The sequence below is a fragment of the Pseudophryne corroboree genome, chromosome 7 (assembly GCF_028390025.1).
Source record: "Pseudophryne corroboree isolate aPseCor3 chromosome 7, aPseCor3.hap2, whole genome shotgun sequence".
NCBI classification, from domain to species: domain Eukaryota; kingdom Metazoa; phylum Chordata; class Amphibia; order Anura; family Myobatrachidae; genus Pseudophryne; species Pseudophryne corroboree.
Window position 1 is genome coordinate 379,203,694 of NC_086450.1, and position 27,328 is coordinate 379,231,021.

General features: G+C 45.7%; 1 protein-coding gene across 4 annotated transcripts in view; it reads right to left on the reverse strand.

Annotated features, from left to right (window-relative positions):
- C7H7orf50 (chromosome 7 C7orf50 homolog) overlaps nt 1-27,328 on the reverse strand; it is a 671,077-nt gene that overhangs the window by 19,481 nt on the left and 624,268 nt on the right. For all 4 annotated transcript variants that reach the window (XM_063934553.1, XM_063934551.1, XM_063934552.1 and 1 more), the window contains one exon: nt 3,584-3,665. In XM_063934553.1, coding sequence (XP_063790623.1) covers nt 3,584-3,665 — 82 coding nt within the window. The remainder of the gene's footprint in view (nt 1-3,583; nt 3,666-27,328) is intronic.

The window sequence follows — 27,328 nt, forward strand, 5'->3', positions numbered from 1 at the left end:
TCAGGGTTTGCCCAGACTCCCTCAAATAAACTGTTCAGTTCATGAGATGGAGGAAAAGTTACATTAAGTTTCTTTTCTTTATAAAAGTAAGCCTTCTCCTGTGGTAAAGGAGGGGGCTCCGTAACTTCTAAGACCTCCTTTATAGCCATAATCATGTATTGAATGTTTTTTGCTAATTTTGGATCTATTCCCCGGGAATCACTTGTGTCGACATAGGAATCAAAGTCCGTGTCGGTATCAGTTTGTACTATCTGTGCAAATAACCTTTTATGAGACCCAGAGGGATCCCCTGTGGATGAAAAAGCAGAACTACTAAAAATCACATCTTCCACGGATTTTCTCCAGGTTTCTGCACGAGACTCAGACTTATCCAATCTCTTACTGATATGATTCACACTATCACGTAATTCTTTCACCCATTCAGGCTCATGGTGTGCTGGCAGCGCCACCACATTACAACTCTGTGTCCCTAAAATGGCTCCCTCAGGGGAAGAGCTCCCTGCCTCAGACATGTCACACACGTGCACAATCACACCACAGACACTCCGGGGCTTATAGGGGACAGACCCACAGTAAAATCTGTCAGAGGGACACAGAAAGGAATTGCCAGTCCACAACTCAGCGCCTAAAAAAAAAAAATCCCTGTGTCGTGTACTTTGTACACAGAGACAAAAAATCCCTGTGTCGCGTACTTTGTACACAGAGACTTTCCGCGCTATATATATTGCCAATATTAGGTTATAGTACTACAATATACACCCCCCCCCCTTTTTAGCACCCTGATACTTGATTCAGAAGTGGAGAGGAGGATCAGCGTTTCTTCCCCTGCTGTGTGCTGGAAGAAAATGGCGCTGAGCAGTGTGCTGGCTGCCTGAGGAAGAACCCCGCCCCCTGCAATGGCACGTTTTTCATCAGCTATTGAACTAGATATTTATACTGGCGGGGGTGTAGGACTGTGCCACAGCATCATATGCCACCTTTTGCCAGTGAGAGTAGGTTTCATGCTGCCCAGGGCGCACCCCCCCAACCCGCACCGCGCCCTGCTGTGCATTGTGTTATGGATAGTATGCTCGCGCAGCGTTCCCGCTCGCTGCGCGGTACCTTAAGCCATCACGATGACCAGAGATCCCTCTCTGCAGACCTCCGGTAATACTACTCACCAGTCTTCTGACTTCTGGCTCTGTTAGGGGGGTGACGGCGTGCTGTGGGAGTGAGCGCATAGCCGCAGCTAGTGTTCAGTACCCTTCAGGAGCTAATGGTGCCCTGTCAGCAAGAAGCAGAGCCATGAAACTATTTAGGAAGTTGGTTCCTGCTTCTTCCCCCTAAGTCCCATGAAGCAGGGAGACTGTTGCCAGCAGTCTCCCTGAAAATAAAAAACCTAATATAAAGTCTTTTAGTGAAACTCGGTAGAGCTCCACTAGAGTGCGACCAGTCTGCCTGGGCACATTTTCTAAACTAGGGTCTGGAGGAGGGGCATAGAGGGAGGAGCCAGTTTACACTCTGAAAAAGTCTTAAAGTGCCCATGGCTCCTGCGGAATCGTCTATACCCCATGTTACTGAAGTGGACCCCAGCATCCTCTAGGACGTATGAGAAATGAATACTATTAAAGCTGTACTCTATTAACAATAGGGAATGTTACTTCCACGTATTGCAACACATGATAAGCTGACCAACCCACGCCAAAGTCTTCCCTTTCATGTCAGTCCTATGCTAATTATAAAAATGCTATACACAGCCACATGAACATTCCTAAGCTTTTTATTTAGGTTATGTCTTCAAGTGTGCCGAGGTACAAATGACCTGGTCCATTGTATGTGTCGGGGATTGTAGGGGAGGCGTAACAACGACAACCCCCATCCCCCACTATCCCACCCGACAACAACCCAATTTGTGCACAATGCCACAAAGTCTCTAATGGGACCTTCACACCGTTGATTTTGGTGGGACTGTTGTGAACGGATGCCATGTGCAAACACTATGTAGGGCCTGGGGACAGCCCAGCAGCAGCTCAGGAAGCACTGGTCATGCCCTAGTGTGGCAAAAAGACAAGGATGCAAAGTGCAGCCATGCATCTTTTTGTATGGGTTTCTGTCTACTGCAAGTAATACTGTGATACTGTCGGACAGTGCAAATATCGCACCTAAATGAGCCCTTGTATGCTGTCAAATAAGTTGATGAACCTCACAATCACCCTTCCCCACAAAAAAGCATAACATCTTCTACCAACCAGATGATTTCTTTCAATTTGTAAAAACTATTACAACCATTTCAGTAAGAACTGATTGGTTGGCTCGGTTAGAGAAACATTTATGTAACAACTGATTGGTTGGCTTGATTAGAGAAACACTTCAGTAAGAACTGGTTGGTTGGCTCGCTTAAAGAAACACTTCAGTAGGAAGTGATTGGTTGGCTCTGTTATAGAAACATTTAAACGGTTTTGGCGCCCAGCATGGCATGAACAGATATGGGATGGGTATACCAAGCTGAGGTCACAATCTAATTACTGTCTTACCAATTTTCAGAAACAATATGGCTGAACCAGGGGCATAGCCAGAACTTTGTGGGCCCCATAGCAATATTTTGAAGAGGCCACTGTCCCAAAGGTTCTAGAGAGACACTTCTCTGCCGCAGTTGTTAATTTTATGCCCTATAATAGTGCCCGAGTTCATTTTCAAAACCATAGTAGAGTCACGTTTTTCAGTCTGTCCCACTGTCCCACCCGCAAGTCGCAGTGTCCTGCGGTAGGGGCAGCTGGGAGATTACCCGTCACTTGCTGCTCTGAGCAGAGCAGCGATGAATAGATGCTGTGCACAGAGGGCATGGCCAGAAGCTCTCTCAGCGCTGTTCATGCCCCAATAATGACTAAAATGGGGGTGTGGCTTGCAATCGTGGCACTTGTCCCAAGGCCACACCGCCTTTTCAATAGGCCATGCCTCCTAATTTCGGGCGCACGTCTTCGGCGAGTGATGATGTCCCTCCATGACTCACAGCAAAGTTGGGAGGTATGCTTATTTCATGTTATGCCCCATAGTAGTGCCCTAGTATCTTTTACCAATTGTAGTAGTGCTTAAGTTCACCCTATGTCACATTTCAGAGCTTCCAGTACACATTATGCTGCACAGTACCCCTAATTCTCATTATGATATATAGTGCTCCCCGTTCATATTTTGCCTCATTACAGTGCCCCGGTACACATTACATAACATTAAAATGCCCTCCAGTTCATTTTACACCACACTACAATGAGCAGGTCCAGGGCCATACCTAGATATATTGCATGTCCCTAGGAAAAAGTTTGAAAGGACCCCTAGGTACTACCCAATGGTGTATATAACACATGTAACTTTGACAGGGAAGGTGGGCCCCTTACAGCTCTGGGCCCCATAGCAGCTGCACTGCCTGCACCTATGGTTGGTACGCCCTTGGGCTGAACCTGGCACTGAGGGCTGATGGCTTTTAATAGCTGCAGAGTGTAACCCATACAGGGTGCCATGCTTCTAAATCAACATCTCCCTAAATATTTATTAAAGATCAACGATCAAAGATTAACAGGCAAGCACAGGTGATAAATCTGTAACATACCTTCTCTTCATCATACATGTTCATGAGGAGCCAGGTTTGCCTCGTTTTTTGAAATCTCCATTCAGAGTGTTTTTTGGACCATCTGAAATCAAAGAGAAGATGCAAAGAAATTTAGGCTTTACTCATGAATAAATGGTTCCACGTTGATTTCTCTCGCTTTATTTTACCACCAGTAGGAGGAACGAAGTGAATGTTTAGCACTGTTGCTACTGCAAACTTACAAATCTTTATATCCAGTTACTGGTGTTATGTAATGATGAGAGGGACACAGTGGGGGGTATTCAATTGTTTGAAAAGTCAGTTTAGTGTCTGTTTTTTCCTATCTAATAGACATGAAAAAAACAGACACCCAACCGACTTTTCAAAGAACTGAATTTCCCCCAGTGTGTTTATTTGAGTTGGGCTAAGCCCTCCTCTGTATACAGTATATAGAACTGTTCTATTTCACCATTCACTAACTGAAAATGCATTCAATGAGCACTCACTGCACACTGCAAGTCTTCTGACTGTCCATTACACAACCAGTGTCACTGACTTTAAAGGGAATCTGTCGCCTACGCTCGGTGCAGCAGCATTGTGTAGCCTGGTGTAGGAAGTCAGCCTATAATATCACTAGGAAACAGTGATGCCCGGACAGATTACGCTATACCCTGACTACATGTTTCACACACATGCATGCACTGATAATGGTTTTTATTTTGGTGTCCTGAGAAATTTCAACCAGATCTATCCGCTATTCCAGTGCTCAATACATCGCCTTTTCCCTGGTTATAAGTGTACCCTCTGCTGACACACAGGTTCATTTCTAAGTACCTGCAGCACCTAATATTCTGAAAACGCACATGATCTAATTGCCAGCTGCAACAGTAAAGCAAGTGCTTAAAATGACAACCCTAGAGGGGCGGGACTTAGCAAGTACCCATAACAGAGTAACTCAGTACGGCACTTAAATGAGGGAGGGGCTTACTAGGCTTGGTTTTTGCTATTAAGTAGCATCAGGAAAGTATCATTCAAAGCAGCAGCATTAGCGCAGGGGATACCCCCCAAAACACACACAGCTCAATTTCTATGTATGCATGCATCTCTGTGTTAGTGCAATCTGTGTGTCACAGAAAGGCAGCATTTATTTACTCCAGTCAGACAGCAACTTTTCAACACAGGAGCTGCTCATTTGTTGAAAAGTTGCTGTCTGGCTGGATGAACTGTGAGGCAATTCACCTCCAGTGCAACTGTAATCCAATTGTACCCTGAACATTTCTGTGTTCCAATTGGTCAAGCTCCCTTTTATTTATGTTCAGATGACTTTTAGTAAAGTACTGTATATTATTACACAGGGTCACCATGGGGGGTTTCTCTTGCCCAGAACCCCATGGTCTAAGAGCAACACTTTATCAGAAGAGTGAGGGGATGATTCACAGTAGTACACAAACCCAATACTGTAGTTTGTGTACCACTCAGATGGCAGGAGGAATGCGCATGCACAGGTCTCGGTCTGCATTGTTGCACACATTACCCCCTAACCTGTGTTTGGGGGCGGGAGGCAGTGGCACCAGGCATCGTTCCTGAAAATTAGGGCATCTGCCAGCGTCTGCTCAGGGTTACTCAGATGGCCGGTGATCTTGCAAGTAATCTGATGTCTGGACACAGCTGCGTATCATAGAAGCCATTAGGAATCATCTATGTACACAAGACACCTCCTGCGGCATTAGAACAATTTAGTCATATCAGCTGCAACAAGCTGCTACTGCGAAATGTACACCACTGAATCAGGCCCTAAGCTAAAAATTTCAACCAAAATGGCTGCTATCAGTCTTATTTGTTGGCTCTAGTGTATTGTTCTCATTTTATTTGGCTTTAGTGTCATTATGAAAAGAAAAACAAATGCCGAAAGATGTGCTCCCCTCTAATTGTTGCTTATTTTCTTTCTATATTAGGGAGAGAAGTATTTATTTTCCAGCATTCTATTAATTTATCTAATTATCTAAATCTATCAATAAATTCTGTATTTACGTATATATTATTACATGATGTTATGCTAGTATATATATTTTTTGCTTTGCACATACACCATAGGCATTTGGAAGCCCTAAAGGGGGGCACTCACGGAGCGATCACTGCTTAAAATCTAAGCAATCTGACTAGGGGGGTCATTCCGAGTTGATCGTAGCTGTGCTAAGTTTAGCACAGCTACCATCCTTAACTCAGACATGCGGGGGGACGCCCAGCACAGGGCTAGTCCGCCCCGCATGTCAGTGCCGGCCCCCCCGCACAAGTACAAAAGCATCGCCTTTGTATTTGAGGAGTAACTCCCGGCCAGCGCAGCTCCTGCGGCTGGCCGGGAGTTACTCGTCGCTCCCTACGGTCCGGCAACGCCTGCGTATGCCGGACTGCTCCCCCTAAACGGCGGCTAAATGCCGCTGTTAAGCCCCCTCCCGCCTAGCAACCGCCTCTGTCTCAGAGGCGATCGCTAGGCAACGGCGCAGTTCCGACCCGATCGCGCGGCTGCGAAGAAGTGCAGCGTGCGATCGGGTCGGAATGACCCCCAAGATTGCTCAGATTTTAAGCATGATTGCTCCGTGTGTACTCCCCACAGCGATAGCGGTGCGCAGCCCCGCGCATCGCTATCGCTGGTGCTAGATTGGCCTGCCGTGCAGGCCAATCTAGCAGGCCGCTCATTTCACTAGCTGGGTGAAATGAGCGCCAACCCCCCGTCTGCCCCTGCACGCTCAGCACACATCGCGCTGTGCTGAGCGGTGGGAGAGATGTGTGCTGAGCGAACCCATCTCTCCCACGTCGGCCCGTGAGTACTGGCCTTTACCCACCCCTCTAGAAATCTTCCTCTGACCCCTGCTACAGATAGAGGAATCGCTAACAGAGTAGGTAGATTGATACCAACATACCTGACATCATGCCCTACTTTTATTTAAATGATGGAAGCCTGTGTGTAGTGCCCCCTGGTACAGAAGATAGCTTCCTATGTTGTATGTCTGCTTTAATATACATCATGGAAAGTCTGTTGGCCCTTCAGGGTAAGAATGGACAGGCCTGTAAACACCAACAGCATTTCAAAATAAGTCTTCCTGAGTTTCCTTTCTGCAAGCACTTTGCCAAAGAGAGCTTTTAAACTGTGTCAAATTGTCTGGAAAAGTGGCTATACAAAGCCTGGCTCTATCCTAAGAGCAGAACATGTGTCTGCTTTATGAGTTCCAGACTGACTATCTTACACAGCCCCTTCTCAATAAACTGGAAATGGAGCGTTAAGCACAATGTAAGATGTCACATGACCACACAATACTTCCATGTGCACAGCGGAAGAGAGAACAGACATTGGTTATTTTAGGAACCTGCATTCATGCGGCCAGTAAAGTACAGTGCAAGGTTGAATAAACCGGCACTGTACTTTTAAGTCGGGGGTCCATGTTTCTGGTTAATACTACAGCAAAGCAAAAGAAAAAACATTACCAAGCAGCTTAAACTTTATAAATGGGTCATTATAGTTACAATGACTGAACTGCAGGTTCAACTGATGTGTTGTAAAATGTAACATTAATAGTGTTAAAACAATGGAAGAATTTATATATATTGTCATATTCACATAGAACGTGTCCTGCTGTGCCTCTGAGGGAATGCCTGTGGCATAGCATACTTAGTATGCTGACACATTTTCCATCAAGCTTTTAACTCAGAAGGTGAAGCTGTATGGGAGAGGATGGCCTGGAAAGAGAATATGAGGCACAGCACACAGCAGTACACATTTTCATTGGTGGTCATGTACCAAGAAGGGAGCAAGTCCAAATTTGTTCTGATAGGCCATTTGCATGTCTGACACACTTAGAGCCGGCCCTAACCAATATGATGCCCTAGGCAAGATTTTGGCTGGTGCCCCCTAGCACCACCGCTGGTTCCGCCTCTGACCTTGAACCTCTTTCCCAGCACCATCACCCCTCATCCATAGCAGTCCTTATTTTGGTGTTTGTACCCCCTATATTTTAAATAGGAACAGTTCGCACATTTGGCGCACAGCCCAAAAAGGTGTGTGTTTTTGCTGGCAAGGGGCATGGCCACACAATAGTAACCCCAATTCCAATTACGCCACACAGTACTGCAACTTTATTCACATTTGATCATGTGATAGTGTCCATAATTCATATTACATCCCACAGTAGTATCACTTTACCTTATAAACGTTACTCCTCACAGTAGAGCCCCTTATTCACATTACATCACACTGAATTGCTCCTTATTCACATTACACCACACCCTATTGCTCTTTATGTATTCACATTAGACAACACAGTAGTGCCCTTTCTATACGCAACGCCACATAGTAGAGCACCTTATACACATAATGCCACACAGTAATGCCCCTTACACATATGAGACACATTATTAATGTCCTTATAAACATAATGCACCTTACACATTATGACAACCTTTATTAATGCCCTTTTACACATAATGTCCCTTACACATATGCTGCACATTATTGATGCCCTTATACACATAATGACACACAGTGACCCCTACACATTTGTGCACATTATTAGTTCCCCTATACACATAATGACACACATACAGTAGTACCCTGTTACACATATGCCACACATTATTAATGCCCTAATACACATAATGACACACATAGTGCCCCTTACACATATTCCAAACACCACTGCACAACCAACCCACTCACATGCACACAGCACTCACACTGCCACTAACACTGACCTCTGCCTCTGCTTGGATACAGATGTGTCCTCATATATCTTGCCTCAATGCTAACGTCGGGCACTTTTTTTAAAATGAAAATGCATCTTATTTGCATTGCTATTTGGCTAGGATGCACAAGCAGCTTCTGCTGATTAAAATGATATGCAGCATGCCTATATACTGTGTGAGACTGCGGCTGTATCTGCATATGAAATGCTACACACAGAATATAGGCATGCCGCATATCATTTTAATCAGTAGAAGCTGCTGATGCCCCTAGACATATCAAATGCCCTAGGCAATTGCCTAGTTTGCCTATGCCTATGGCCGGCTCTGGACACACTGACATGACTATATCACAGCAGTTCTCTCAGGCAAAAGAGGGCGTAGAATGCACAGGGCACTATGGGGGAACTTATCAAAACTTGGACAGATATAAAGTACCAACCAACTTCTAATGCTGGGTACACACTAATAGAAATATCTGCAGATCAATTGATCTGCAGATACACTGTATCTACAGACATTTGTGTTGTACATACACAATGCCCGATCTGTCAGGACTGATGTCACAAAGCCCAGTTGTGCTGTCAATCAGCGCCGGGTCATGCAGGAAGTGTACGGGTGGTCGGCTGATTACCCGTACACACACACAACGATGCACCAATATATCTGTAGATATATTGGTCATCGTGTGTGCTGCAGGGCTGACGTAATATGCCTGTCAACGATAGCGTTTGCAGACATATCGTTGGTACACACTGGCTGACGGGACAGCGATATATCGGTCGTTCATTAGAACGTCTGATATATCGGTCGTTCACTAGAACGGCCTATATATCGGACAGTGTGTGCCCAGCATAACTCTGTTACAGGCTGTGTTTGAAAAAAAATTACAATTAAGAGCTGACTGACTGGTACTTTCTCCACAGTGGCTCATTTATCAACGAGTAATAAAACTTGTTGTGAATGATAAAACTTGTTACATATTATAAATGGTGATCCAGAAAACCAGCTCCTAACTGTCATGTGTTCTAAAAATGATAGTTGTGAGCTGATTGGCTGGAGCACCATTTATCATACGCAATAAGTTTTAAAGTTTTATCATTCAAAACGCGTTTTAACACTTGTTGATAAATAAGCCACTGTGTTTGCAAAAAATGACAGTTGGAGAGAGATAAAGTTTCAAACAATCAGCTCCTGAAATCATTTCAAACACAGCCTGTAAAATGAGTTACTGTAGAAGCTGATCGGTTAGTACTTCATCACTCTCAACCTTAGCTCTCTTCAAGCTTTCATAAACTTCCTTCTACATACTGTATCATGAACCCGACCCTACCTGAGAGTACAGCTGAAAGTATCCAAAAGGCACATTTTTAAACCCTACGTGTTTTCGCACTTTAAATTTGTGTAACAACAAAAAAAAAGCCTCTTGAACATTTATAGACATTTCTAAATGTTGCTTCTCTCTAGTAAACCTATACTATATATCTTTGGAAAGAATAAATCTACTTTCTACTTACTATATAAATATAGCATCCGCCACTTTCACATAACTGCACTAGGATCCTAATTTAGTTCCTCGTGTTACTAACCACAGAAGATGCTTGGGCCACAAAGCATTTGTATGCTATTTATTTTCAAGTGTCAACACTTAAGCAGTGTGCACCACAACATCCATTTCAGTAAGCTACCTTTAAAGTGCAATTGTCGCCTACACACACAGTAAAGCAGCCCTCTTTTTATATAATGTCCCCTATCATTTCACAAAGCACAAAAAAAGTCTGTCTAGTTTGTGTAGGCCAATATGCAATTTACATACTTTGTAACTGTTTAATTCTTATAAGGGAACCTATTTTCATTTTATATTACCAGACAACATATATCCTGCAACATTTGTCAGCCACTAGGTGCCTGCAAATGATCAAGTATCTGTGAAATCCCTATTGTTCATACGAGTGGCTGGTAATTTTGTGTTTTAATTCAGATCTACACATTTTGCCTCTTGGGTTCTCTATATTATTTCATTCTAGCTGCCTGCATTCTCCTACTTCCACAGCTGGGGCTGATGCGGTCAGTCGATTGCACAATCTTACTGGAGAATTTGGAGCCTGGCCACAAACCAAACCAAGGTCAGACGCCGTTGAGGAAAAACTCCGTGTTCTCTTTAAACAAGACAGGAGCGCCAGGAAGTGCAGAGGGGACGAGACCTGACCTGAGTTTTACTGCACAACACTAACTCCAGAATTCCAGATTCTTTCTTCACAGAAGCTAGAATTTGGCCATTTTGTACCAGTCATATCACATTGGACAGAATACGGAAACAAAACATTCAAATGTGTTCTGCAGCTGAAGAAGTGCACCTGCGGAGTCTGGAAAACATAAAGCAAGGGATGACACAGGAACCAAGGATTAATTACACATCCTGTAGCTTTCCATAATTCTCCTGAATGCAGTTTTGTAAACCTGCTTACTGGTATTATGGAGTAGAATAACAAGGCTCTCAAGATATTAAGTGAAAGCCAGGAATGTGGGCAGGAATTTCTGAGTAGTGTTCAATCTGTCCTCCCTGTTATTGCACAATGTTCAGATCTGAGGAGAAAATGCACGTCAGGAGTTACGTAATCAGCACTTCCAGGATCTACATTATCACCAGCACACTGCAGTAAATTAGGGAGCGAAACCAAGGAAACGTGAAAAGTTTATGTGAAACCAGCGATAACATATAGAATATTTATTAAAGAGAATGAATATATCCTGTCAACATGTTCGTTAATGACAGGGACAGCGTGTACAAAACAAACACAGGGAAAGTGGAGTGCTTTGTACAGTCTGAGAAAGCAGTAAGAGACAATATAGGGCCAGTTTGCACAGGTGTGACAATAAACAAATCACTGCAAAAAAAAAAGAAGTAAAAATAACAATTCCCTGTGTGTCTATTTAACTGCTGTAAACTAATTATGTAGCGGTAATTACTATTTACTTAGGTGCTGGCTTAAGTACTAGGCTGGATAAAAGTATTGTTTAATCTAAAGGAACAAATGGCTGATAAACAGCCAAATTGCTGGGACAGTGGAGCTGGGCAGACAACTGGCTAAGGGTGTTTGCTTTGTAATGGATGTACCTACAATGAGGCAGAAAATGGCAATTTTCTTAGCACTGCTGCTCAATCTAATAATGCTTAATAATTACAATATTTGGCTTTTATGAAGCACACAAGCCATGCTGTTGGTAGCCTGTGTAAGGGACGAGAAGGGAGCCATTGTGTTTGCCGTCTCAAGCAGAAGTATGGCTAGCACATGTAGAGATATTTCATTGACAAAGTTATTATAAACCTTAAACCCATTTGTACTAATCTGTCTCCGATATTTTTTGTTTCACCGAATGGAATGGAAAAGCAGAAACATCATTTCCAGTGTCAAATCACACACAAAACAGATGGTCAAGTGCATCCTAATGGCCGCACAACAACAGCGAGGAATTCCAGCTGCTGTCCAGAAATCAAAGAGGTTTGTCATCTTACTAGCGAAGTTCCGTCTGTGTCCCACATGGAACATGTCATTCGTTTCCTCACTGGCTCCGTCGAGTGATAAGGGACCACTTACTGTATAGAAAGTGCATGCTTGTGACTATGTGGTGCTAGTCAAAGCACTTGGTCAGTCTGTCTTTAAATAGTTACCTATTATCTAAAACCTTATTGTGCAACCCCGACTGATTTCTTAAGTTTCTCTCTTTCTTAGGAAAACAAACACAGCCTCAGCAGATGTTTCACATTTATAGAACTCTCCTGACTTGCATGTTTATTACTTAACCAAAACCATTCAGGAATTTAAATTAAAAATCCGATCATACCTAGTTTATTGCATCCCATCTAGAAGGTTATTTACTGGGTTGTTTTTTTTTGTTGCTGTTGCTTTATTAAGTACTATACTGGCATTGTGTCTATTTTTTTTTTCTAAACCATTTATTACTCCTTCCCCCTTCAAAAGACAAGACATACAGTACTTATGTTCAGGCTACACAGGCAATTTTACCCTGCAACCACTCGCATACAACTGCAGTATAATACCCTTTTCAGACCGCCAGCAGTAATCCAGGTTATTGCACCTGAACGCGCGGCAACCTGGGTTGCGGCACAATCTGAAAGGGGCCAATTAAATAATCTGGGTATAGCGACAGTTGTCCAACCTGGCTCAGGGTGTGGTGTGAACGGGCAAGCCGGGTTGATTCGACCCAGCACCCATTCACTGAATAGGAAGAGGTGGTGCTTGGAGATCCTCTCATCTGACATCACTAACGTGTTAAAAAGCCAGGTTGGGCTGCCTGTCTAAAAGGGGTCTCTCTGAGCCGCACCAGTTAAGGTGCCGCGTACAGATCCCGGGTGCGACTCGGCTTTAGCGATATGAAAATAAGATTTTAAACCTACCGGTAAATCTTTTTCTCCTAGTCCGTAGAGGATGCTGGGGACTCCGTAAGGACCATGGGGAATAGATGGGCTCTGCAGGAGACATGGGCACTAAAAAGAACTTTAGGTATGGGTGTGCACTGGCTCCTCCCTCTATGCCCCTCCTCCAGACCTCAGTTAGAGAAACTGTGCCCAGAGGAGACGGACAGTACGAGGAAAGCATTTTGGAAATCCAAGGGCAAGATTCATACCAGCCACACCATTCACACCGTATAACATGGGATACACGAACCAGTCAACAGTATGAAACAAAACCAGTATCAGTCCAAAACTGATCCAGACTGAAAACATAACCCTTATGTAAGCAACAACTATATACAAGTCTTGCAGGATGTTGTCCGCACTAGGACGGGCGCCCAACATCCTCTACGGACTAGGAGAAAAAGATTTACCGGTAGGTTTAAAATCTTATTTTCTCTTACGTCCTAGAGGATGCTGGGGACTCCGTAAGGACCATGGGGATTATACCAAAGCTCCAAAATAGGCGGGAGAGTGCGGATGACTCTGCAGCACCGAATGAGCAAACATGAGGTCCTCATCAGCGAGGGTATCAAACTTGTAGAATTTTGCAAATGTGTTTGAACCCGACCAAGTCGCCGCTCGGCAAAGTTGTAAAGCCGAGACGCCTCGGGCAGCCGCCCAAGAAGAGCCCACCTTCCTAGTGGAATAGGCCTTTACCGAATTCGGTAACCGCAATCCAGCCGTAGAATGAGCCTGCTGAATCGTGTTACAGATCCAGCGAGCAATAGTCTGCTTAGACGCAGGATCTCCAACTTTGTTGGCTGCATACAGGATAAACAGGGCCTCTGTTTTCCTAACCCGAGCCGTTCTGGCCACATAAATTTTCAATGCCCTGACCACATCCAGGGACTCGGAATCCCTAGTAGCCACCTTCACCACAATAGGTTGGTTCATATGAAAAGAAGAACCCACCTTAGGCAGAAACTGAGGACGAGTCCGCAACTCAGCTCTATCCACATGAAAAATCAGATAAGGGCTTTTGTGAGACAAAGCCGCCGACTCCGACACTCGCAGCGCCGAAGTCAATAACATGACCACTTTCCAAGTGAGATACTTCAATTCAACAGTTTGAAGAGGTTCAAACCAGTGAGACTTAAGAAACCGTAACACCACGTTAAGGTCCCATGGTGCCACCGGAGGCACAAAAGGAGGCTGGATATGCAGCACCCCTTTCACGAAAGTCTGTATTTCTGGAAGAGAAGCCAATTCCTTTTGAAAGAAAATGGATAGGGCCGAAATCTGAACCTTAATGGAGCCTAATTTTAGGCCCAAATTCACTCCAGTTTGCAGAAAGTGAAGAAAACGGCCCAGATGGAATTCTTCCGGGGGAGCAGTGCTGGCTTCGCACCAAGATACATACTTCCTCCAGATACGGTGATAATGTTTTGATGTCACCTCCTTCCTAGCCTTTATCAGAGTAGGAATGACCTCATCCGGAATGCCCTTTTTCGCTAGGATCCTGCGTTCAACCGCCATGCCGTCAAACGCAGTCGCGGTAAGTCCTGGAACAGACAGGGCCCTTGTTGTAACAGGTCTTCCCTGAGAGGAAGAGGCCACGGATCTTCTGTGAGCATTTCCTGCAGATCCGGATATCAGGAATACCAAACAAATAACAAGTGGCGCTTGACAGTCAGAAAGTTGAAAACATTTATTTTAAAAAATAAGAATTTACTTACCGATAATTCTATTTCTCGGAGTCCGTAGTGGATGCTGGGGTTCCTGAAAGGACCATGGGGAATAGCGGCTCCGCAGGAGACAGGGCACAAAAAGTAAAGCTTTAGGATCAGGTGGTGTGCACTGGCTCCTCCCCCTATGACCCTCCTCCAAGCCTCAGTTAGGATACTGTGCCCGGACGAGCGTACACAATAAGGAAGGATTTATGAATCCCGGGTAAGACTCATACCAGCCACACCAATCACACTGTACAACCTGTGATCTGAACCCAGTTAACAGTATGATAACAGCGGAGCCTCTGAAAGATGGCTCACAACAATAATAACCCGATTTTTGTAACTATGTACAAGTATTGCAGATAATCCGCACTTGGGATGGGCGCCCAGCATCCACTACGGACTCCGAGAAATAGAATTATCGGTAAGTAAATTCTTATTTTCTCTATCGTCCTAGTGGATGCTGGGGTTCCTGAAAGGACCATGGGGATTATACCAAAGCTCCCAAACGGGCGGGAGAGTGTGGATGACTCTGCAGCACCGAATGAGAGAACTCCAGGTCCTCCTTAGCCAGGTTATCAAATTTGTAGGATTTTACAAACGTGTTTGCCCCTGACTAAATAGCCGCTCGGCAAAATTGTAAAGCCGAGACCCCTCGGGCAGCCGCCCAAGATGAGCCCACCTTCCTTGTGGAATGGGCATTTACATATTTTGGCTGTGGCAGGCCTGCCACAGAATGTGCAAGCTGAATTGTATTACACATCCAACTAGCAAAAGTCTGCTTAGAAGCAAGAGCACCCAGTTTGTTGGGTGCATACAGGATAACAGCAAGTCAGTTTTCCTGACTCCAGCCGTCCTGGAACCTATATTTTCAGGGCCCTGACCACATCTAGCAACTTGGAGTCCTCCAAGTCCCTAGTAGGCGCAAGACACCACAATAAGCTGGTTCAGGTGAAACACTGACACCACCTTAGGGAGAGAACTGGGGACGAGTCCGCAGCTCTGCCCTGTCCGAATGGACAAACAGATATGGGCTTTTTTGAGAAAAAAACCACCAATTTGACACTCGCCTGGTCCAGGCCAGGTCCAAGAGCATGTTCACTTTTCATGTGAGATGCTTCAAATCCACAGATTTGACTGGTTTTAAACCAATGTGTTTTGAGGAATCCCAGAACTACGTTGAGATCCCACAGTGCCACTGGAGGCACAAAAGGGGGTTGTATATGCAATACTCCCTTGACAAACTTCTGGACTTCAGGAACTGAAGCCAATTCTTTCTGGAAGAAAAATCGACAGGGCCGAAATTTGAACCTTAATGGACCCCAATTTGAGGCCCATAGACACTCCTGTTTGCAGGAAATGCAGGAATCGACCGAGTTGAAATTTCTTCGTGGGGCCTTCCTGGCCTCACACCACGCAACATATTTTCGCCACATGTGGTGATAATGTTGTGCGGTCACCTCCTTTCTGGCTTTGACCAGGGTAGGAATGACCTCTTCCTGAATGCCTTTTCCCTTAGGATCCGGCGTTCCACCGCCATGCCGTCAAACGCAGCTGCGGTAAGTCTTGGAACAGACATGGTACTTGCTGAAACAAGTCCCTTCTTAGCGGCAGAGGCCATAAGTCCTCTGTGAGCATCTCTTGAAGTTCCGGGTACCAAGTCCTTCTTGGCCAATCCGGAGCCATGAGTATAGTTCTTACTCCTCTACGTCTTATAATTCTCAGTACCTTAGGTATGAAAAGCAGAGGATGGAACACATACACCGACTGGTACACCCACGGTGTTACCAGAACGTCCACAGCTATTGCCTGAGGGTCTCTTAACCTGGCGCAATACCTGTCCCGTTTTTTGTTCAGACGGGACGCCATCATGTCCACCTTTGGTAATTCCCAACGGTTTACAATCATGTGGAAAACTTCCCCATGAAGTTCCCACTCTGCCGGGTGGAGGTCGTGCCTACTGAGGAAGTCTGCTTCCCAGTTTCCATTCCCGGAATGAAACACTGCTGACAGTGCTATCACATGATTTTCCGCCCAGCGAAAAGTCCTTGCAGTTTTTGCCACTGCCCTCCTGCTTCTTGTGCCGCCCTGTCTATTTACGTGGGCGACTGCCGTGATGTTTTATCCCACTGGATCAATACCGGCTGACCTTGAAGCAGAGATCTTGCTAAGCTTAGAGCATTATAAATTTACCCTTAGCTATATTTATGTGGAGAAAAGTCTCCAGACTTGATCACACTCCCTGGAAATTTTTTCCTTGTGTGACTGCTCCCCAGCCTCTCGGGCTGGCCTCCGTGGTCACCAACATCCAAAACTGAATGCCGAATCTGCGGCCCTCTAGAAGATGAGCACTCTGTAACCACCACAGGAGAGACACCCTTGTCATTGGATATAGGGTTATCCGCTGATGCATCTGAAGATGCGATCCGGACCATTTGTCCAGCAGATCCCACTGAAAAGTTCTTGCATGAAATCTGCCGACTGGAATTGCTTCGAAGGAAGTCACCATTTTTTTACCATGGCCCTTGTGCAATGATGCACTGATTTTAGGAGGTTCCTGACTAGCTCGGATAACTCCCTGGCTTTCTCTTCCGGGAGAAACACCTTTTTCTGGACTGTGTCCAGAATCATCCCTAAGCACAGGAGACTTGTTGTCGGGATCAGCTGCGATTTTGGAATATTTAGAATCCACCCCTGCTGTTGTAACAGTATCCGAGATAGTGCTACTCCGACCTCCAACTGTTCCCTGGACTTTGCCCTTATCAGGACATCGTCCAAGTAAGGGATAATTAAGACGCCTTTTCTTCGAAGAAGAACCATCATTTCGGCCATTACCTTGGTAAAGACCCGGGGTGCCGTGGACAATCCAAACGGCAGCGTCTGAAACTGATAGTGACAGTTCTGTACCACGAACCTGAGGTACCCTTAGTGATAAGGGCAAATTTGGGACATGGAGGTAAGCATCCCTGATGTCTCGGGACACTATATAGTCCCCTTCTTCCCGGTTCGTTATCACTGCTCTGAGTGACTCCATCTTGATTTGAACCTTTGTAAGTGTTCAAATTTTTTTAGATTTAGAATAGGTCTCACCTAGCCTTCTGGCTTCAGTACCACAATATAGTGTGGAATAATACCCCTTTTCTTGTTGTAGGAGGGGTCATTTAATTATCACCTGCTGGGAATACAGCTCGTGAATTGTTTCCCATACTGCCTCCCTGTCGGAGGGAGACCTTGGTAAAGCAGACTTCAGGAGCCTGCGCAGGGGAAACGTCTCGACATTCCAATCTGTACCCCTGGGATACTACTTGTAGGATCCAGGGGTCCTGTACGGTCTCAGCGTCATGCTGAGAGCTTGTCAGAAGCGGTGGAACGCTTCTGTTCCTGGGAATGGGCTGCCTGCTGCAGTCTTCTTCCCTTTCCTCTATCCCTGGGCAGATATGACTCTTATAGGGACGAAAGGACTGAAGCTGAAAAGACGGTGTCTTTTTCTGCAGAGATGTGACTTAGGGTAAAAACGGTGGATTTTCCAGCAGTTGCCGTGGCCACCAGGTCCGATGGACCGACCCCAAATAACTCCTCTTCCTTTATACGGCAATACACCTTTGTGCCGTTTGGAATCTGCATCACCTGACCACTGTCGTGTCCATAAACATCTTCTGGCAGATATGGACATCGCACTTACTCTTGATGCCAGAGTGCAAATATCCCTCTGTGCATCTCGCATATATAGAAATGCATCCTTTAAATGCTCTATAGTCAATAAAATACTGTCCCTGTCAAGGGTATCAATATTTTTAGTCAGGGAATCCGACCAAGCCACCCCAGCTCTGCACATCCAGGCTGAGGCGATCGCTGGTCGCAGTATAACACCAGTATGTGTGTATATACTTTTTATGATATTTTCCAGCCTCCTGTCAGCTGGCTCCTTGAGGACGGCCCTATCTATAGACGGTACCGCCACTTGTTCTGATAAGCGTGTGAGCGCCTTATCCACCCTAAGGGGTGTTTCCCAACGCGCCCTAACTTCTGGCGGGAAAGGGTATACCGCCCATATTTTCTATCGGGGGGAACCCACGCATCATCACACACTTCATTTAATTTATCTGATTCAGGAAAAACTACGGTAGTTTTTTCACATCCCACATAATACCCTCTTTTGTGGTACTTGTAGTATCAGAAATATGTAACACCTCCTTCATTGCCCTTAACGTGTGGCCCTAATAAGGAATACGTTTGTTTATTCACCGTCGACACTGGATTCAGTGTCCCTGTCTGTGTCTGTGTCGACCGACTAAAGTAAACGGGCGTTTTAAAACCCCTGACGGTGTTTTTGAGACGTCTGGACCGGTACTAATTGTTTGTCGGCCGTCTCATGTCGTCAACCGACCTTGCCGCGTGTTGACATTATCACGTAATTCCCTAAATAAGCCATCCATTCCGGTGTCGACTCCCTAGAGAGTGACATCACCATTACAGGCAATTGCTCCGCCTCCTCACCAACATCGTCCTCATACATGTCGACACACACGTACCGACACACAGCACACACACAGGGAATGCTCTGATAGAGGACAGGACCTACTAGCCCTTTGGAGAGACAGAGGGAGAGTTTGCCAGCACACACCAAAAACGCTATAATTATATAGGGACAACCTTATATAAGTGTTTTCCCTTATAGCATCTTTTTTATATATTTTTAACGCCAAATTAGTGCCCCCCCTCTCTGTTTTAACCCTGTTTCTGTAGTGCAGTGCAGGGGAGAGCCTGGGAGCCTTCCCTCCAGCCTTTCTGTGAGGGAAAATGGCGCTGTGTGCTGAGGAGATAGGCCCCGCCCCTTTTTCGGCGGCCTCGTCTCCCGCTCTTAACGGATTCTGGCAGGGGTTAAATATCTCCATATAGCCCCCGGAGGCTATATGTGAGGTATTTTTAGCCAAAAATAGGTTTTCATTGCCTCCCAGGGCGCCCCCCTCCCAGCGCCCTGCACCCTCAGTGACTGCCGTGTGAAGTGTGCTGAGAGGAAATGGCGCACAGCTGCAGTGCTGTGCGCTACCTTAAGAAGACTGAGGAGTCTTCATGCCGCCGATTCTGGACCTTCTTCTTGTTTCAGCATCTGCAAGGGGGCCGGCGGCGAGGCTCCGGTGACCATCCAGGCTGTACCTGTGATCGTCCCTCTGGAGCTAATGTCCAGTAGCCAAAGAAGCCAATCCATCCTGCACGCAGGTGAGTTCACTTCTTCTCCCCTAAGTCCCTCGTTGCAGTGATCCTGTTGCCAGCAGGACTCACTGTAAAATAAAAAACCTAAGCTAAACTTTTCTAAGCAGCTCTTTAGGAGAGCCACCTAGATTGCACCCTTCTCGGCCGGGCACAAAAATCTAACTGAGGCTTGGAGGAGGGTCATAGGGGGAGGAGCCAGTGCACACCACCTGATCCTAAAGCTTTACTTTTTGTGCCCTGTCTCCTGCGGAGCCGCTATTCCCCATGGTCCTTTCAGGAACCCCAGCATCCACTAGGACGATAGAGAAATGTATATGAATTACAACAACCTCCCGGGGGTATATAACAATGTTAAAACATCACAATGATATAAGTGTACAATGTATTATAACTGAGTATTCAAACTATAATTAAAACACCAATTGTAGATGATCTTATATACATACAATTAATTACTAGTAGCACCTGGAAGGTCATGGAACGTGCAGGGTTCAGTATATGCACAAAAGTGTATGGCTATCAAGTACTTTATCAGAACAAAGGATCACTCACGACTGTGTGCTTTGAAGAATTGCATATATCACAGATGAATAGCAGTAAGCGGCCGGATACCAGGCCCTTCGAGGCCAATCTGGAACAATGAGAATTGTCTGAATCCCTCTTCGTCTTATGATTCTCAGTATCTTTGAGATGAGAGGAAGAGGAGGAAACACATAGACCACTGCTACCGCCTGAGGGTCCCTTGACCTGGCGCAATATCTCGGAAGTTTCTTGTTGAGGCGTGAAGCCATCATATTTGAGGCAGTCCCCACTGACTTGCAATCTCTGCGAAGACTTCCTGATGAAGTCCCCACTCTCCTGGATGCAGATCGTGTCTGCTTAGGAAGTCTGCCTCCCAGTTGTCCACTCCCAGAATGAAGACTGCTGACAGAGCGATTACATGACTCTCCGCCCATCGAAGAATCTTTGAGGCTTCTGCCATTGCCACTCTGCTCCTTGTGCCGCCTTGGCGGTTTACATGAGCCACTGCAGTGATGTTGTCTGACTGAATCAGAACCGGTAGACCTCGAAGTAAGGTCTCCGCTTGACGAAGGCCGTTGTATATGGCCCTTAATTCCAGTACGTTGATGTGTAGACAAGTCTCCTGGCTTGACCACAGACCTTGGAAGTTTCTTCCCTGTGTGACTGCTCCCCATCCTCGGAGGCTCGCGTCCGTGGTCACCAGAACACAGTCCTGAATGCCGAACCTGCGACCCTCTAGAAGGTGAGCACTCTGCAGCTACCACAAGAGAGATACCCTGGCCCTGGGGGACAGGCGGATCATCTGATGAATCTGTAGATGTGACCCGGACCACTTGTCCAGAAGGTCCCACTGAAAAGTCCTGGCATGGAACCTGCCGAATGGAATGGCCTCGTAAGACGACACCATCTTTCCCAGAACTCAAGTGCAGTGATGTACCGACACCCTGTCTGGCTTTAACAGGTCCCTGACCAAGCTCTGAAGTTCCTGGGCCTTTTCCATCGGGAGAAAGACCCTCTTTTGTTCCGTGTCCAGAATCATGCCTAAGAAAGGCAATCGGGTCGTTGGAACTAACTGTGACTTCGGTAGATTGAGAATCCAACCGTGTTGTTGCAACACCCTCAGGGAGAGAGATACACTGTCCAGCAACTGTTCTCTCGATCTCGCTTTTATCAGGAGATCGTCCAAGTATGGGATAATTGTGACACCCTGCTTGCGCAGGAACACCATCATCTCTGCCATTAATTTGGTAAAAATCCTCGGGGCCGTGGAAAGCCCAAACGGCAACGTCTGAAATTGGTAATGACAATCCTGCACCACAAATCTCAGGAACGCCTGATGAGGTTGATATATGGGGACATGAAGGTATGCATCCTTTATGTCTAGGGACACCATATAATCTCCCCCTTCCAGACTTGCGATGACCGCTCTGAGCGATTCCATCTTGAACTTGAACCTCTTTAAGTATAGGTTTAAGGATTTTAAATTCAGAATGGGTCTGACCGAACCGTCCGGTTTCGGGACCACAAACAGGGTTGAGTAATAGCCCATCCCCTGCTGCAGCAGGGGAACTTTGACCACCACTTGTTGAAGGCACAACTTTTGAATTGCTGCCAAAACTACCTCCCTCTCTGGGGAAGAAGTCGGCAGTGCCGATTTGAAAAACCGGCGAGGAGGCACCTCTTCGAATTCCGGCTTGTACCCCTGGGAAACAATGTCTATTGCCCAGGGATCCACCTGAGAGTGAACCCAGACTTGGCTGAAAAGACGAAGACGTGCCCCCACAGGAGCGGACTCCCCCCACGGAGCCCCAGCGTCATGCGGTGGATTTAGTAGAAGCCGGGGAGGACTTTTGTTCCTGGGAACTGGCTGTAGCTGGCAGCTTTTTCCCTTTGCCCTTACCTCTGGCAAGAAAGGAAGATCCCCGAGCTCTCTTGGATTTATGCGACCGAAAGGACTGCATCTGATAATGTGGCGCTTTCTTAGGCTGTGAGAAACATAAGGTAAAAAGGTTGATTTACCTGCAGTAGCCGAGGAAACTAGGTCCGCGAGACCTTCCCCAAACAATTCCTTACCCTTGTAAGGCAAAACCTCCATATGCCGTTTCGAGTCGGCATCACCCGACCACTGTCGGGTCCACAGTGCTCGCCTGGCAGAAATCGCCATAGCGTTCGCTCTGGACCCCAGTATGCCCACATCCCTCTGAGTCTCTCTCATATAAAGGACAGCATCCTTAATATGGCCCAGGGTCAATAAAATAGTTTCCTTATCCATCGTATCCATATCAGCATGATGGCCTATGGGCGTGGGGCCAATCTGAAGCAGTTGCTTATGCGGCCTACCTTGGTCCCTGATGAGCGAATGAACCCTACCCAAATGATGAGTATTAAGCCGGGTTGTTTCTCTTGCGGCAACTGTACCACCTGTAGGGCCATGAGGACTGGAAACAGCTTTGCACACCCACACACAGGGAAAAATATCAAGATAAAATACCATCTGCATTGCAAATTAGATCATGTGATATATTTCTTAATTTGTCCGTGCGGTCTCTATTATGTGGGGCTTACATCTAGATGTTTTAGAGACCGGATGGCGAACCATAGGACCACAATACGAGCCGCCATCCAAACTGGGTTCTCTGACAAACCTGTAGCGAGACACTTCTTGGAAAATAAACACCAGGTGACGAACCTTAGATGTATGCTGATTGACTGGATCCCCCCTCCTTCTAATGGGGGAGATAGGACATTAGCATTGAAAAAGAAAGAGAGCTTTTGGATCAACAGACTTGATACTGTTGCTCCGAGGGGACTTAATGAATATAACACCATGAATATTTTTTTGTAACATGTCTATTAGTGTTTTCTTTCTTTTGATATACTTTTTGTGATGTTGAGACATGGATACATTATATTATTAGGATTGGTGTATCTTGATACTGAATATTTTTAATTAATTTTTTATAGTATATGTTTAGTATATCATTTATAATTGTTTCTCTGTAAGTCTATTCTCACTGGCCTGATTAGATACACCTTATATATATATATATTGATCTAGGTATATGTTCTTTAAATTAATTAGATTGTAACTATGGGTTTATTGACCCTGAACTATACAGGATTCTTTTGAGATCTATTGTTATGAATATTCTTAATTGAATATTACACCTTTAGTCTACTACGAGTGAGCTTACAATGAGAGTTGTTGGTGACAGAGCTGTTTTATAACGAGGATGACATAGTGGGTTTTGGAGGATTAAAAATCACCCATGCTTGTTCCGGGAAGGCTTTAAATATATCACGTCTGAGTGGTGGTGTGCGCCGTGGTCTCACTTACCACACTGTCATATGTCTTGGCGTCAGGTTGCCAGGTTACGATACACGCCGGAGATCGTGAGAATTTTTCTTACTTACCACTTCCGGGAGTTGGAACGCATCGGGTATGCGACTTCCGGGGGATGACACGCACGCGGCCGTGACGGGCCATGAAGTGTGTAGTACTCGAATTCGGGATAAGTCTGTATGACTTTGTTCAGTTAATAGGGCGATAAGGACTACAGTGGGGAAGCCCAGAGATCTAAAGAGCAGTATGTGTTTATGATAAACGGTGATTTACACATTATTGTGGGTGAGATGGCACTTCCGGTTTAATGGGTTTATAAGGCACGCTGTGCACATTAGACATCAGGCAGCCACACTGACTGGATGTTGATTCGTGATCCTTAGGGGTAAGAAACGATATGGCTTACATTACATCTTGTGTATATTGATTGAGACCAATCCTTTAAATATGAAGGGACTTATTGGTTATGGTGCATCTCTAATATCTTTTGTGCAGAGGCTCCACTGTGCAAAGTGCCACTATTTGGATAGTCATCCAGGATATTTCTATTGTGTGAAGTAAGTGAAATTACCCTATGAAATGGGTGACATTTGAGATTGAACCATTAGTTTTTGAAATGGCTATAGAGCTCCTGTTGTTCTTTCCACAGGTTAACTATATTGGAGTAACCACGGATCCATCCTCAGTGCTATATTGTTGCTATTTTTTTGAGTTATATTTACTCTAGTAAGTACGCCATTATTATTATTCTTGTAGGCGTCACACTGTGGTGTGGTGATTGGCTATGTACTTTACTGGATATGTCTATTAGAGAGATAGATATCCTTGTTGAAATATCTTTGGCTTGTTACTATCCAACACTCTCTGCTCCTTTTACTGATTTTACTGATTACACGGATTGCACAGCTATGGTGATTATCTGATTGGGCCCGTGAGATTTGATTGTATTTATTCATTTCTATGTATTTGTTATTTGTATAGGTTGTGACTATTTTCAACATAAAATTATTTATAAGGCTTGTCTTGAGAAAGGCTCCACTTGTAGAGCCGAAACGTCGACTGAATAAAGCCAATTATGTGACCAAATAAAGCCTTTATGGATTAAAGAAGCTTCATGTGATGATGTTTAAAGGAGAGTGCCCCCCAGGAAACTGGAATTACTTCTATATACGTTGATCTACCAAGATTGTGTGGATTCTACTGGGTGCACCCCACAGCTGATTATTTACGGACGTGAGTGCAGGACCCCCATGGACATATCAGCAGATAAGGTATCGGTCCACGCTATTACAGCGCTACAAACCCAAGCCGACGCTATTGCCGGTCTGAGTAATGTACCGGTATGTGTGTAAATCGACTTCAAGGTAGTTTCCTGCTTGCGATCAGCAGGATCCCTGAGGGCAGCGGTATCCTGAGACGGCAGCGCCACCTTTTTGGAAAGGTGCGTCAACGCTTTGTCCACCCTTGGGGAGGATTCCCACCGTATCCTGTCCTTTATCGGGAAAGGATACGCCATAAGAATCCTTTTGGGAATCTGCAGTTTCTTGTCTGGAGTTTCCCAAGCACTTTCAAATAACTCATTTAATTCAAAAGAAGGTGGAAAAGTAACCTCAGGCTTCTTTTCTTTGAACATGTGGATCTTTGGATTAGGTACAGCGGGGTCATCTATAATATGCAGCACATCCTTTATAGCAATAATCATATTATGAATACTCTTTGCCAATTTTGGCTGCAACCTCGCATCATCATAATCGACACTGGATTCAGAATCTGTGTCGGTATCTGTGTCGACTACCAGAGAAAGTGGGCGTTTTTGAGACCCAGAAGGCCCCTGTGACATAGGGAAAGGCAGGGCATGACCCCCAGTACCGTCCCTGGACTCTGCTTTGTCCAAACGTTTGTGCAATAAATTCACATTTGCATTTAAAATATTCCACATATCCATCCAGTCATGTGTCGGCGTTGCCGACGGAGACACCACACTCATGCGCTCCACCTCATCCCTAGGAGAGCCTTCCACTTCAGACATGCCGACACGCACGTACCGACACACCACGCACTCAGGGAAAGCTCTAATCTGGAGACAGTTCCCCCACAAGGCCCTTTGGAGAGACAGAGAGAGAGTATGCCAGCACACACCCAGCGCCAATAACCCTGGAAAAAATAACCCAGATACAGCGCTTCTTTATATATGTACTGCGCCAAATTATGTGCCCCCCCCTTCTTTAAAACCCTCTGTCACCGGTGATCAGCAGGGGAGAGTCCGGGGAGCCAGCTTCTCAGCGTGTGCTGTGGAGAAAATGGCGCTGGTGAGTGCTGAGGGAGAAGCCCCGCCCTCTCAGTGGCGGGCTTCGGTCCCGCTCTTTTAAAACAACTGGCGGGGATACACTGTAAATAACACAAAAAAATAAGATTTTACTCACCGGTAAATCTATTTCTCGTAGTCCGTAGTGGATGCTGGGACTCCGTAAGGACCATGGGGATTAGCGGCTCCGCAGGAGACTGGGCACAACTAAAGAAAGCTTTAGGACTACCTGGTGTGCACTGGCTCCTCCCACTAAGACCCTCCTCCAGACCTCAGTTAGGATACTGTGCCCGGAAGAGCTGACACAATAAGGAAGGATTTTTGAATCCCGGGTAAGACTCATACCAGCCACACCAATCACACCGTATAACTCGTGATACTATACCCAGTTAACAGTATGAAATATAACTGAGCCTCTCAACAGATGGCTCAACAATAACCCTTTAGTTAAGCAATAACTATAAACAAGTATTGCAGACAATCCGCACTTGGGATGGGCGCCCAGCATCCACTACGGACTACGAGAAATAGATTTACCGGTGAGTAAAATCTTATTTTCTCTGACGTCCTAAGTGGATGCTGGGACTCCGTAAGGACCATGGGGATTATACCAAAGCTCCCAAACGGGCGGGAGAGTGCGGATGACTCTGCAGCACCGAATGAGAGAACTCAAGGTCCTCCTCAGCCAGGGTATCAAATTTGTAGAATTTTGCAAACGTGTTTGCCACTGACCAAGTAGCAGCTCGGCAAAGTTGTAAAGCCGAGACCCCTCGGGCAGCCGCCCAAGAAGAGCCCACCTTCCTCGTGGAATGGGCTTTTACCGATTTAGGGTGCGGCAGTCTAGCCGCAGCAAGTGCAAGTTGAATCGTGCTACAGATTCAGCGAGCAATAGTCTGCTTAGAAGCAGGAGCACCCAGCTTGTTGGGTGAATACAGGATAAATAGCGAGTCAGTTTTCCGGACTCCAACCGTCCTGGAAACATATACTTTCCAGGGCCCTGACTACGTCCAGTAACTTGGAATCCTCCAAGTCCCAAGTAGCCGCAGGCACCACAACAGGTTGGTTCACATGAAAAACTGATACCACCTTAGGAAGGAATTGGGAACGAGTCCTCAATTCCGCCTTAGCCATATAAAATACAGATAAGGGCTTTTGTATGACAAAGCCGCCAATTCTGATACACGCCTGGCCGACGCCAAGGCCCACAGCATGACCACTTTCCACGTGAGGTATTGTAGCTCCACGGATTTAAGTGGCTCAACCCAATGCGACTTCAGGAAATCCAACACCACGTTGAGATCCCACGGTGCCACTAGAGGCACAAACGGGGCTGGCTATGCAGCACTCCCTTAACAAAAGTCTGAACTTCAGGCAGTGAAGCCAGTTCTATTTTGGAAGAAAATCGATAGAGCCGAAATCTGGACCTTAATGGAACCCAATTTTAGGAATTCCCCTGTAGGAAGTGCAGAAATCGACCTAGCTGAAATTTCTCCTTTGG